This window comes from Copadichromis virginalis, linkage group LG19 (genome assembly GCF_057382275.1).
Source record: "Copadichromis virginalis isolate Kocher_CV1m ecotype Utaka linkage group LG19, C_Virginalis_male_GT1.1, whole genome shotgun sequence".
Classification (NCBI taxonomy): Eukaryota; Metazoa; Chordata; class Actinopteri; order Cichliformes; family Cichlidae; genus Copadichromis; species Copadichromis virginalis.
This window is the reverse complement of record NC_140636.1, coordinates 6439867-6452082: the sequence shown is the minus strand read 5'-3', so window position 1 is coordinate 6452082 and position 12216 is coordinate 6439867. Positions and strand designations below refer to the sequence as shown.

Here is a 12216-nt window from a genome sequence, read left to right as displayed (position 1 = left end):
TAGAGGAAGACACTGTATAACTTTATTGTTTTCACTCTAGAACAAAGCTTCTAAAAGGCCAAAAAAATGCCCTCCCTATAAATACAGATCTGTTCACGCATGTTGAGTGATTTGTAGTTACATCCAGAACATACTTTCACACAAATATTACATTAAACATCACAGCAAAAGTGTGCTTCACGCCCATCAGCACATTATTCACTTTATGTTGTACAGAACACACATGCTAGCCACTCCCCAAAATGACCCAGCTACAGATGCACACTGAAAAAGTGTTGCTACTACATAAGAATGTTTAGTTTATATACAAATGTTAAAAAGTGCAGTGTATTGAATATCTTCTTCACATTGTGCTTCCTTTAAAATGGATTGTAGGTATGGATATTGCTGCTATGCTCGAGCCCCATTAGTCTGTTGAGTAATCTGTAAAATTCAAAACATGGATGAGAGTAAATTCATTTGGACAGCGCCAAATCACAACAACAGTCGCCTCAAGGTACTTTATATTGTAAGGTAGACCCTACAAGAATGCAGAACAGTGACTTTGTCCAACAGGCAGTTCATTTGTTGTGTATTTTTTTTATTCTACAAATGCATCCATTTGAAATAAAATGATTTGGATCTTTTATTTAACTATATATAAATGTTTCTGTAACACTGAGCGGTATTAGCATGAGCTGTGTTGCTGATCGGACGTTCCCATCATGCTCTGGGAAAGTCTTTATGCTACCTTTTTCTATTCTAATTTTTCTAGTTACAAAAACATGACATGACCACTAGGAAGTCTTCAATCGTAGAGCTTTTCTATAAGTCAGACAACATGACTGCAATCCTAAATATGTTAAGTGCTTCAGCCAGCACTGTGACATAACACAAACAAAATTCAAAGAAAAACCAACATCAAATGTCCTGGTATAGTTTTGCCATGGTCATCAAAGACCACGAGGACCGTGGACAGGGAGGAGCGCTGGTTTGAGCGAGGAATCAAGGAGGACATTTATGTGAAAAGGGAAAGACCATCAAGGGTACATGTGTCCCTATAAGGAGCTTGGAAAGAAAAGCATCTGGACTTCATCTTCAAGAAACTTAAAGAAGTCCAGACGTTTTTCTTCCCAAGCGCCCTAGACTACGATAGCCTGGATGACCTGAGAACCTTCACAGACATCTGTCACCATCTTACAATGCTGTGATTGCAGACATTCCCCCAACTCTCTGTGAATGGTGGTCGTCGATGAGTGGTTGTTGATCAATGACCGAGAAACTGACCTCACAGCCATTGTTCATCAGTGGTGCTGGTTTCAGTCATTACACAAATGTTACTGTTTATTTTTATCGGGGAAACCTGCAGTCAGCCGAGACTGAAGACGTCACCTGGATGAGTTTCTCCGACTAACAAAAAGTGCTACGTCCAGAGGAACACAGTCAACTATCCTTACTTCGATGATTGCGCATGCATCAAGACATGTTCATCTGGGTCTTTAACTTAAGATGTAAAGCGCCTTGAGGCAACTCTCAGTTGGTGCTATATAAATAAAACTATTGAGAAGATAAATGTGATCTTTCAGAAACACACACCTCATAGCCAGAGGCTGTTCTCAGGCTCTTCCTTTGTTGCTGTTATTTGTATGTTCATCCTTCACATCTGTTGCAGTTCTTATTGGAAGAGTATATGCCATAAAGCAAGTTTTAATGTTTGAGTCCACTCATCAGAATATCACTGGTGATTTACAGACAGCCTGGTTTGATAGTAGCTGACAGGCTTATTATAAAACGTAGACTGTGTCATCTTCAACAGGTTCAACCTATCAGAAAATAAATAGAAACATCACCTCAGCTGCCACAATACAGACAAACCAGAGCATTGCACATTCACTTGTACATCACAATCTTATCCAGTAGGTCGTTTTGTTACTGGAGTAATTAAAATAAAACTACTTTAGGTCAAACAATATTGCTTCAGAATCATCACACTTCATATCACCGGCATGACAAAACAAGTTCCTTGATATCGTCAAAGTTTCTTTTAATCAGTGATGCAAACACGTCACTTCTTCACCTTCGGGATATTGAGAAAAAGGTCCGTTTGTTTGGTGAACTATTCTGGCTGCATATTCAATAACATCCGATTTAGGGCCGTGGTGGGTGTGAGCTTATCCCACATATGTTGAGAAGCGGGGTACACCCTGAGCAGGTCACCAGTCACACAGAGACAGACAACTACGCACATGACCGATGGCCACATTAGAAGTGGCAGTTATCTAACAGCAGGGTTCTCTCTCCATACTTTGCAAAGCTGGCTGGTCAACCTGTTGAGGAATTACCATTCCCTGTTCACAAGCTGCTAGAGCCCAGCAAAGGTTTTCTTGGCTTTCTCACGGAAACGTTTACCTGACTAATATTTTCATTCTTGGTGATTTTATGATTGTTCCGTTAGTATCGGCTCACCAGCACGTGCGTCGGTCATACGAGCTGAGACGCTTCATTTGGTTCTTTTACTTGTCAAATCTGTGTGTACATGCAACGCTGAGGATGCTACTTTCTCTCACCACGTGCCAGCCTTTTAAAATCAAGGTTGCTGAAGTAAGAGTCGTGACCATGCTGCACTCTCTCGTTTGTGATCAGCTGGCTTAGCCCATTTGCAGAATATGTGCTGAAGTGTGAGGCTCTATCTCTACATCGGTTTAACGCTGTCTGCACTGCTGTCCTTTGAGGTCATACCGCCTTAAATGAAGGGCACTCAGTGCAGGAGAGCTTGCAGTGTCTTATGAAATTTTAACAAATATCAGGAGGCTGTCAAGGCCTCAATAGCACAAATACTCACTGGTGCATTTCCTCAGTCTGAGCATGTTCCCGCCCTAACCAGCACTGTTGGCAGCTCTTCATCTTTTTCTTGTAATTAGAACATTAACTTTGAGAATTATAAATGCTTGGTTTGTGTTCACCCAAACACATTCCTCTTCTCATCAGCTTTCTCGGCTTCAGACTAGTTCCAGTTTGTCCCATTTTCCCCAGTGCATTTAATATGATCATTTCTACATTATTACTTATCTCTGCGTCAGGCTGGGGTCCTGTCCAGAGTGCCCCCCCGAGTATTTCAATTGTTCTTAAATTATTGGTACCGTTTACTGACATCCTACTTCCTGTGCAGCACTTGGATTAGATTACAAGCCTGGAATCGCAACGCAGAAAGAGCTTCCACTGCACCACTGTGGTGCTCGCATTCAGTGATATTCAATAACACTTTATATAACATGAACATATATTATAATAAATTCTTTGCCAATGACCGGGTACTGGAGTTACAGATATTAGCACTGAGGTTTTATTCGTAACTTTTGTGTGCCCTCCACACCTGTGCACATGCGCCTCCATCAGGTGGCTCTTAGTAAATTTCTCCATCCATCCCCTTTGGTCCAGAATACTGTAGAACTCGGTGCACCTAACATGTGTTCTCCAGTTAACTTCACCTGCCCTCTTACCCTTTCTTTTTGCTATCTTTGTGAAATGTCTACGATGTTGCTAGTCATGGTACATGACTGCCTGAGACTGGATACTTTTTCTGTGGCTATTCATTCAGTCGTTACCTTTGAGCCCCACATACATACTCATTGCAGACCATCTGATTCATAAATGTCTCATTACTACTCACAGGAAAACCTAAATAAATGAGCTTAGATGATGTCTGAATTGTGCAGTGTAAAGATAATGTTGAGCAAATCAAACACGTAACTCAAATACTCCTATAATCTGTTGCCTGCCACACATGCACACACCGGGACTAAAAAGGGCCCTTCATTTTTACAGAACAGGTGACAAGAAGCCAGTTCAATACTTTGCAATATTTGTGCAGTAAAATATCTGTCGTTTAAGTATGCCACTGAATAAGCTCGATAAATCCATACAGCTGATGGGTCCCTGTTGCTGCAGGATGCTGGTTTAGCTGGTGTCACCCAGGAGGGTCAGTATGGAGCTGGCCTGTGAGGCAAGTTTACTGCTGCTATGATCTGTGAGTTTACTGATGCTTTCCTTCATATTCACAGAGTTCAACGCCTCCTTCATGACACCTAGAGCACACAAGAACAGAAAGAAAAGAGAAAAGTAAGAGGTTGATTGAAACAGATCAAATTATGCAGATGCACTGTAGCATATTCTCTGATCATCATTGGGTGTACAGTAGACTTTGTGTTCTTTAGAGCTTGGTTTGAATACATTACACACCTGAGTCATTCTACACCAGGAGAATCTGTGACACGCTCAAACCTGGCTCCCTAAGAATCAGCCATTTTTCTACAATAATGCTGCCGTTCTATGAAAAAGTCTTTGAAATAGCTGAGGATGCATGAAAATTCTGCTTTTTAAATTCTCTTTATTTTTTCCACCATTTAAGTACACGAGGTAGCTACACAAACATTCAGGGCTGAGAAACACATTTAGGCTGTGCAACCAAGACAACTTTGCACCAAATTGGCACCAATGTAAACACACTACTACTACTGGAAATTCAGAAAACCGAATATCTAATAACCATTTTGAATGGCCTTCGTGTCCTGTTACTATTAACATCGCTATCTGAAACACAGAGCTGAGTGACACTTGTGACGTTGTCATGGTCCCCGGGGTTGAAGGGTGTCGTCTTCATTAGGACTTCATGGTCTATTTTCTAGTCTTGTTATTTAAGTCTTCTGTTAAATTAATCACGACTTTGTGTTTATAATTACTTTCTCTTTGTCTTCAACTACATTTCCTCTCTGGTTACACTGTCTCAGTCTCCCCTTGTCCATTGTTGTCCCACATAGCTTTATATCTCCTAGCTCTGGTTTCCTGTGCTTCCTGGGTGAATGCTGCTCAGTGTCTCCTGAGCAGCGGTTGAGCAGTAACACAAGTAACGTGTTACTGTAATCCAATTACTTTTTTCACGTAATGAGTGAAGTAAAGAATCAGTATTGTAAAAAAGTAATTATATTCCTGTTACTTTCTCGTAAGCACGCTGCGTTACTAAACCGTGATTGTGTTTGTGAGAGCGTCTCATGACAGTGGCGAGCGTGCGGCGTCTGTGGCAGCAACAGACGTGTGCAGATCAACAATGGATAACATGGAGTGATGGAGAGAGTACGACCGTGCACTCTGCGTGAAAAATTAAACTTCAAATCTGAGCGAGCAGCACCCGCCGCGCTCCTGCTAAACAGCTGAACGTAGATTTAAGAGCAACAGGACTCAGTGCTGCTGAATCTTGGATTTTATTGTTTTCTTCGAGCCTCCATATTTCATACTTCCTGTAACCTGCCTGTGGGGATTTAATCTCTGTGACACTGAGCTGTAAGCTAAAAGGTGCACACGAGGTTTGCTTGCTGCATTTTTGTGGCTCCTTTGACACTGACATCACAGCTTTATCATTCTACATCCACTGGACAGAATTACTGCAATTTCTATGTGTTGCTTTAAAATCAGACACATACTGGAGTTAGCCAGGCTGCAAATGAGACCTAAAGCACTGAACTTGACCTCGACCGCTCCCACAGGATCCTCCAACATCTTCTTCAGCATGGGTAACAGGTCTGCCTCCCCAAATGGATCCTTCATAGACTCTGCATTGTTTACAGACATGCAAAAATAGGTAAACATATATTCTTTGATGGACATCATCTCTGTTAAGTATTGACATCAAACATCTTGTGTTTTGCTAAATTGCAACAGGTCATTATTGTGTTGTATTGTGTGCTGATCTGTGGAACCAGCGCTCAGTGGCACCTCTCTCTCTAAGGGGGAGCCAGGATCCCTCCCGGGCTTCTAGACTTCTGATTGGCCAACATTTCACACAGTCAGGATCTGGCATGAGCGTTTGACTTTGGTTTTAGCGTTTACGCGTGGATGGAGATGTTTTTTCAAAACTGCACGTGTGGACCGGTTTTAAAAAAATTTAAAACTGAAAATCTCCATTTTCAGAAATACCCCCGTGTACGTGGCCTAAGCTGAGTTGGTTGAGCGTGACTAATAACTGCATCATAAGGAGATAGTTAACATGGAGAGGAGTCTTTTTCCACTTACATTCAGATTTTCTCTTTGGTGGCGGATATGATCACTGATCCAGCGGGAAGAATTTGTAACTTGGACTAATCTGAATTTTAACATGATGCAGAATTGGTGAGCATACATTATTCAACCAATTCATTAAGTCACTGATATCTGAAAAGGTAGTTGTTGATGCAGTAAGGTCAGAGAGCAGAAAACTGAGCTGCTGAGTGCTCATTAAAGATGCAAGGTGTAATCGTTTTTCTCTGGGAAGACAACACTGGACGCACAACGGTGTCAAACATTATGCATTTGTGATCAGACGTGTACAAAGTGCTTATAGAGAAGCCAAAAGTAAAACCTGTGTCCAGTGTGTGGCCACCACATGTTGCACTAAATTAAACGCCTTTGCAATGTTAAGAAATTCTGTGGTAGTGCAGTTAGAGGCACCATGAATATGTAAAGTCAGCTACCAAGATGCTTTTACCAAAATGAACAATAACAGATAAAAGAATTCATTTAAGAAATTATTGCAGGATTTGGGAGTTGATAGATTACAATATACAACAAGCTGTTTAAATAGTTCCGGGCGTTTGAGGAATGATGTGAAATTGTCCACATAGGCAATGTTTTCATTCCTGCAGCACCCTTGAACCAAATGTGCAGGTGGTCAACAGCTGAAGAGCAGTCAGAGTAATATCCTTCACACAGGCCCCAGGAGAGCAAACGGTACGGCCACCGAGCATCGCCAAGTGTTGAGCCATAGACGTGGGTAGACTCGGCCTTGAGGAGGTGGTCGATGATGAGCAGGGGCATGACCGCATGTGAGCGCCAAGATGCAGCTGTGGCAGCAGCGACAATAGTAGTAGTACCTGGCAGAGGAAAACGGCCTGCGTGGCAGGTCTGTGGCGCCACTGCAGGGAGGCTGACACACTGGAGCTGCAGCAGCTCGTCACGCCTCCTCTGCATTCAAGTCTGTACTGGGTAGTTGTTGTTGTGTATGTGTGGCTGGCAGCTGAAAAGCTGCAGCCGAGTGCAAAAGAAACAACAACTGAGAATAAAGAACAGTGTTTAAAAGTGTAGTGGTCAGGTCCGCCATGCGTCTGCTACAGCCTGGAGGAGAGAGAAGGCTAGGGCGTCTGTGCTGGAGCCAGGCAGCCTGGAGGAGTGTTGAAGTGGCGAGAAAGTCCGGGGGTGACACAGCTGCGACAGCCAATCCAGTGCTGAGCAGGCCATGAGAAGGAGGAGCATGTTGAGGAATGAAATTGGACCAGCATCCCTGTTGGGCAGCCATCCCATCTTCATTGTCCAAACGGTCCCCATTATCGTTGGGCTGAGCGAGGGGCATCCAGTAGCCACGGACGCTAAAGCATCATCCTGCTCTGGAGCAGACGGCCCCACAGAAGACTGAGTATGGTGGGAGACCACAGACAGCCGAGGCTTGAGGACAGAAAAAACTGACAGACAGGCTAAAAACAAAGTCAGCCTTGGTAGAAGACAAACCAAGTCGGGAGCCTTCATGGTGTGTTGATTAGCAGTGGTTGCACCGTTAACCTTGTAAAGGATGTCAAGCAGAAATTACAGTTTCAACAGCAAAAAACTTTAGAAGCCAGCAAAATATGGTTTGAAAAACAGCACAGAGGCACTAATCATAGCAGCACAGGAACAAGCCCTGAGCACTAGATCCACAGAGGCTGGGGTCTATCACACCAGGCAAGACCCCAGTGTAAAGGTGCCCCTGTGACAATCCAGCACATAACAGCAGGGTGCAAGATGCTAGCAGGCAGGGCATACATGGAACGCCATAACCATCGTGTACAGAAACATCTGTGCTGAATATGGCCTGGAGATCCTCAGGTCACACTGGGAGACGCCCCCTGGTTTTGAATACCAAGCTAAGATACTGTGGGATGTCCAGGTACAGACGGACAAACTGGGTGAGTGGCTCCAACAAATCCCAAGAATGAGTTCCGAGACCCTGTCCAGAGGAATCCTCAGTCCTGGGAATCTGGTGGAGGACCTGTGTGCGTGTAACATACAACCTGCTGGTTATGGTAAAATATTTTTAAATCCCGGGTGGGTGTGCATGGGCTGGTAGTGTTTTGACGTTTCAATCATGAGGTCATTCTATGTACAACATATTTACGTGAGCCCAAACTACTGTGATACTCTACACGTCACTCACTTCCACAGACACCAAATTACAACGTGTTGTGAACACTAACAGACAGTGTTGGGGAGTAACAGAATACATGTTAAGTATTTAAAATACAAAATATTACTGTTACAGTTGCTGTTTAAAAGGTGGTATTTAGAATACAGTTACTTTGTTGAAATAAATGGATTCCACGGCGGTACTTTCCTGTTTCAGGACTGTTTGGGTTTTGTTTGTTCTGTTGTTCCAGGCGGCAGCATTATGGTTGCCATGGTTACAGGGTGACACACACGCTCTCTGCGTCTGTGTGTTTCCTGGGTGAGAGAGCGCCTTTTTGTTGTTGTTGTTGTGCTAAGCTAATAGGCCGAATGCTACAGGCATCGCCCTAAAGCATGCAGCCTGATGGGCCGTGTAGTCCGTGCTGCAGGCAGAATGGACCGCCATACCGTTATGTGTCTGTGAGCGAGGGAGGGAGAAAAAGGTGCGAGCTGTCACCGAGCAGAAACGGGAGCTGGAAGCATGTAAATATGATAATAACCACTGCAGCCAAGAAGAGAGCCTGACGAGCCCAGCTGTAAGTAAGCTGTTAAGACTCGACTGTACACCGTGTTCCTGTTTTCCTCTGAAACAATAAGCAGCCTTTCAACGCCTCTCTCTGTCTCAAACTTGACCCAGACAACAAAGTAAAGCTAGTTTTCAGCTACGAACCCGACGTATTAGCCAGCCATTAGCCTTTACTACGGTTCGGAGCCGCGGACCTTCAGTAACAGTAATAAATCACAGCAATCGTACATTCATGCAGTTGTAAACAGCATGATAATATATTAAGTAATCCAAAGTATTCAGAATACGTTACTGTCATTGAGTAACGTAACGGAATACGTTACAGAATACATTTTGGGGCATGTAATCTGTAATCTGTAGTGGAATACATTTTAAAAGTAACCTTCCCAACACTGCTAATGGAGTGCCAGGCTCTTCCTTTGATACACCAAATAATTCAAAGTCACTTCCAGACGAGACCAAACTAGTGTCTGATAGTTTGTACTTTTTAACCAAAGCCAGTGTTGGAACGTTCCCAAATATATTCCAGAGTAATTGCTCATTCCTACCTGGAGAACCCTTCGTAGTAACACTTTGGATCCTTCTAGGATTTAGAAGCGCTGCAGAGCTTCTTGGGCCATCAGAAATCTCAGGCCCAACTTGAGAGATCTCACTAGAACTACACTCTGACATGTCTGATAAATTCAGCCGAAGAACTTGAAATTGCTTTACCAATGTCAATGGCACTTGCAATTGCCAGGGCAACCAGGGCTTCATTCTGCATGATGACATGTTCACTTGATGCCATAGAAATAAGATGCCGAATTCCATTGGCTCTGGCTACCTCACGGACAACTTCCTGTTAAAGAGAGAGAATCAGCCGATCATAAGATAATAAGTGAACATCCGACAAAGCGAGTTCGATAACCAACACAAACAAATTAGAACTTAAGCAGAGAAACATTCCCAGTAGAAGAATCTGACTCACAGAGTTCTGACTATGTCTGATGAGAGCAGCCAGCAGGCGACTGGCTTCTCCTCTGACTCCTGCATGATCCTTGGCTTCGCACCACTCCATGATCCGATCGAGTAGGTCAGCATCTCTCCCCAGCACTAACGCAGCTTCCTCTGACACACAGTGCAGCACAGGGTAGAAGACGTTTGTTTTGACAACGGTTAATAAAGACTGCCAGCTGTACATGGGGGAAAAGATGTACTGTGTATTACATTAATCGGAGTGAAGCATGAACTTTTGGTGGGTCTCCTCATGTGAAATGTAATTTTGATCCTCGCACAACATTTCTGTTGAATTAACGTCAGGTGTTTGACTTGGCGAGGTGCTTTTCCTTTGTTGTTCAGCGTTGTGTTGACGATGGCCTCGTTGATACCTTCAAATTTTCGGCCTGGATGGAAGTTTCCATACTTTCATTTCATATTTTCATTTAATTTCTTTAAACGGGCTTTCTGTTTCAGACGTGTGAAAATCTGGTAACGACTACAGAATGTGTCCCATACAGAAACCCAGAGCACTCATTATCCCAATCCCCTTCAGACCTTACACCACATGGACAGGTGTTTCACTGGATCTGCTGATACATTAGCCCCATAGTTTATTTTTGCAGGAAAGCAGTGTGTTTGTATGCTGTTTGGTGCCCAACGGTCAATAAGAGGTCTTCTACCAGAGGGAAGAATCAAAGTTATCACATGTCATCAAAACTAAACAATTGTTGCTTCCAAACTGAAGCATTTTAAGCATTTTGCTCACCGTGTCCGTCCACCATCATACGCAGAGTGCCCAGCAGTTTGAACTGAACTGGGGGCATGTCCGAGCGCAGCAGCGTCTTTATTCTGTCAGTCACCCCGTCCTCCAGCATTCGCACTTTGTTGGTGGCTGGGAACACACACGTCATATTATCGACTTTCTCAGCGTTTCACTTTTACTTTATCAATTCACATTGATTTTAAGGACAAAACACATTCAGGATCATTTTAGGTTATGAAATGTACTTGAACTTGTTTCTTTTGATTGCTTAGGCAGTGGAAGCCTGTACCCGGAATGGCAAGGTTTCTGAGTGCGCTTAGTCCAGCATGTTGAACAGATACGTCTCCTTCATCTACGTGCTGCTCCAACAATGTCAGGATGTGAGGAACCACTCCGAGGTCCAGCATCTTCACACAGTTACTGTCTGACAGAAAAACAACAGTCCTCAAAACCCAACTACTTAAAAACAAACAAACATTAACATGAAGGTCATTTGGGGCTTTTCTCTCTACTGTGTAAAGCAAGAATTGGTGCACAAGTTTTAATTTTGTTATTATTTTTTATTAATTATACACACAGTCTCAAATACATGACTCGTGCAGTAGAATAACTGACTAACTGCTAGTTTGTCTGTGCCAGCAGGACTTGTGTTAGGTTTAATGTATGTGCTGTAGGTTGCCATTTAGAAAGCTAGAATGCTTCTGTTTGCTATCGAGGTAACCCACGCACATGACTACGTGCACGACATTGATAAGGGCAACAAGCAGCCTTGAGAAGAACAGATTCTACCAACAACAACCTGGCAGAGCTGCACTCCCATCATATAACCACACATTGTATAACCATGCTTGCACAGCACAATCACACTTTGTAACCAGTTATAGTAATTTCTCATAGGTAATACAGCAACATGCTTTATGAATGTTCATGTGTGTAAGCAATAAAAACAACCTGCAGGGGGAAAGCAAGTTGAAGTGGGTTGGAGACAACTGCTTCCCCCTCGCGAGTGAAAACCTGAGCTCTGTGTGACCTCGTCCCTGAGTGAGCTGTTTATCCAGCAGTATGAGGGGTAAAACTCTGACAACTTGTGTGACAGTACTCACTGGACAGACCAATACACAAGCTACTGGACCAGAGTGAAGATCTATGAAGAACTGCAGATTTACACAACCTGGGAAGTTCTCCTGGGGCCATTTCTGTACAACTACAGATTTCTGAATCACCACTTCAAACAATTTATTCTGATATGTCCCCACTTTGTCCATGTCTGAGACCCACACTGTCCACAATGATGCAATTTTTACATTGTCTGGGGGGGGGCTGACAAAGAAAGAAACCCAACCTTGCTCCACAACCGACACCTTCAACCGTGACTGAAAGTTGCTGCTGCCCTCATGGATGAGCCAAATGCCTTCTGGAGAAAAGGTTTATGGTCAGAAGACACAAAGATTGAGCTAAAATGTTAAGAGGCATGCTTGGAGGAGTAACGGCGAGCCTTTCAAACTGGATGTGGGCCTGAAAAAGACTGAAGTCTACCTTATCTCTCATCACATCTGAGAGTGGGTAAAAAAGTAAGAACTATTTGTATTAATGTGGATTTAATACTCAGATTTTTACCTTTATGGTTTCACAAAGGGTTAAAAAGAGGATGCACAAAATTAATATGATTTACTTTTTGCAAACGCGCATAAAGAAACTCTGTTACAGCACTTTGCATCACTGTAAACATAAAACCTTTCACCCACTC

General features: G+C 43.2%; 1 protein-coding gene across 5 annotated transcripts in view; it reads right to left on the bottom strand.

The window, feature by feature from the left end:
• Positions 1-12216, bottom strand: part of LOC146685417 (rap1 GTPase-GDP dissociation stimulator 1) — a 28167-nt gene continuing 15951 nt past the window's right edge. For 2 of the 5 annotated variants that reach the window (XM_085441056.1, XM_085441059.1), the window contains 6 exons: positions 10759-10893; positions 10473-10598; positions 9696-9835; positions 9440-9566; positions 5457-5585; positions 1-4064 (listed from right to left, as the gene is read on the bottom strand). In XM_085441056.1, the coding sequence (XP_085297182.1) occupies positions 3937-4064; positions 5457-5585; positions 9440-9566; positions 9696-9835; positions 10473-10598; positions 10759-10893 (785 nt within the window). In that variant the 3' untranslated portion in view covers positions 1-3936. The remainder of the gene's footprint in view (positions 4065-5456; positions 5586-9439; positions 9567-9695; positions 9836-10472; positions 10599-10758; positions 10894-12216) is intronic. The other 3 variants (XR_014916676.1, XM_085441057.1, XM_085441058.1) reach the window with 3 other exon arrangements.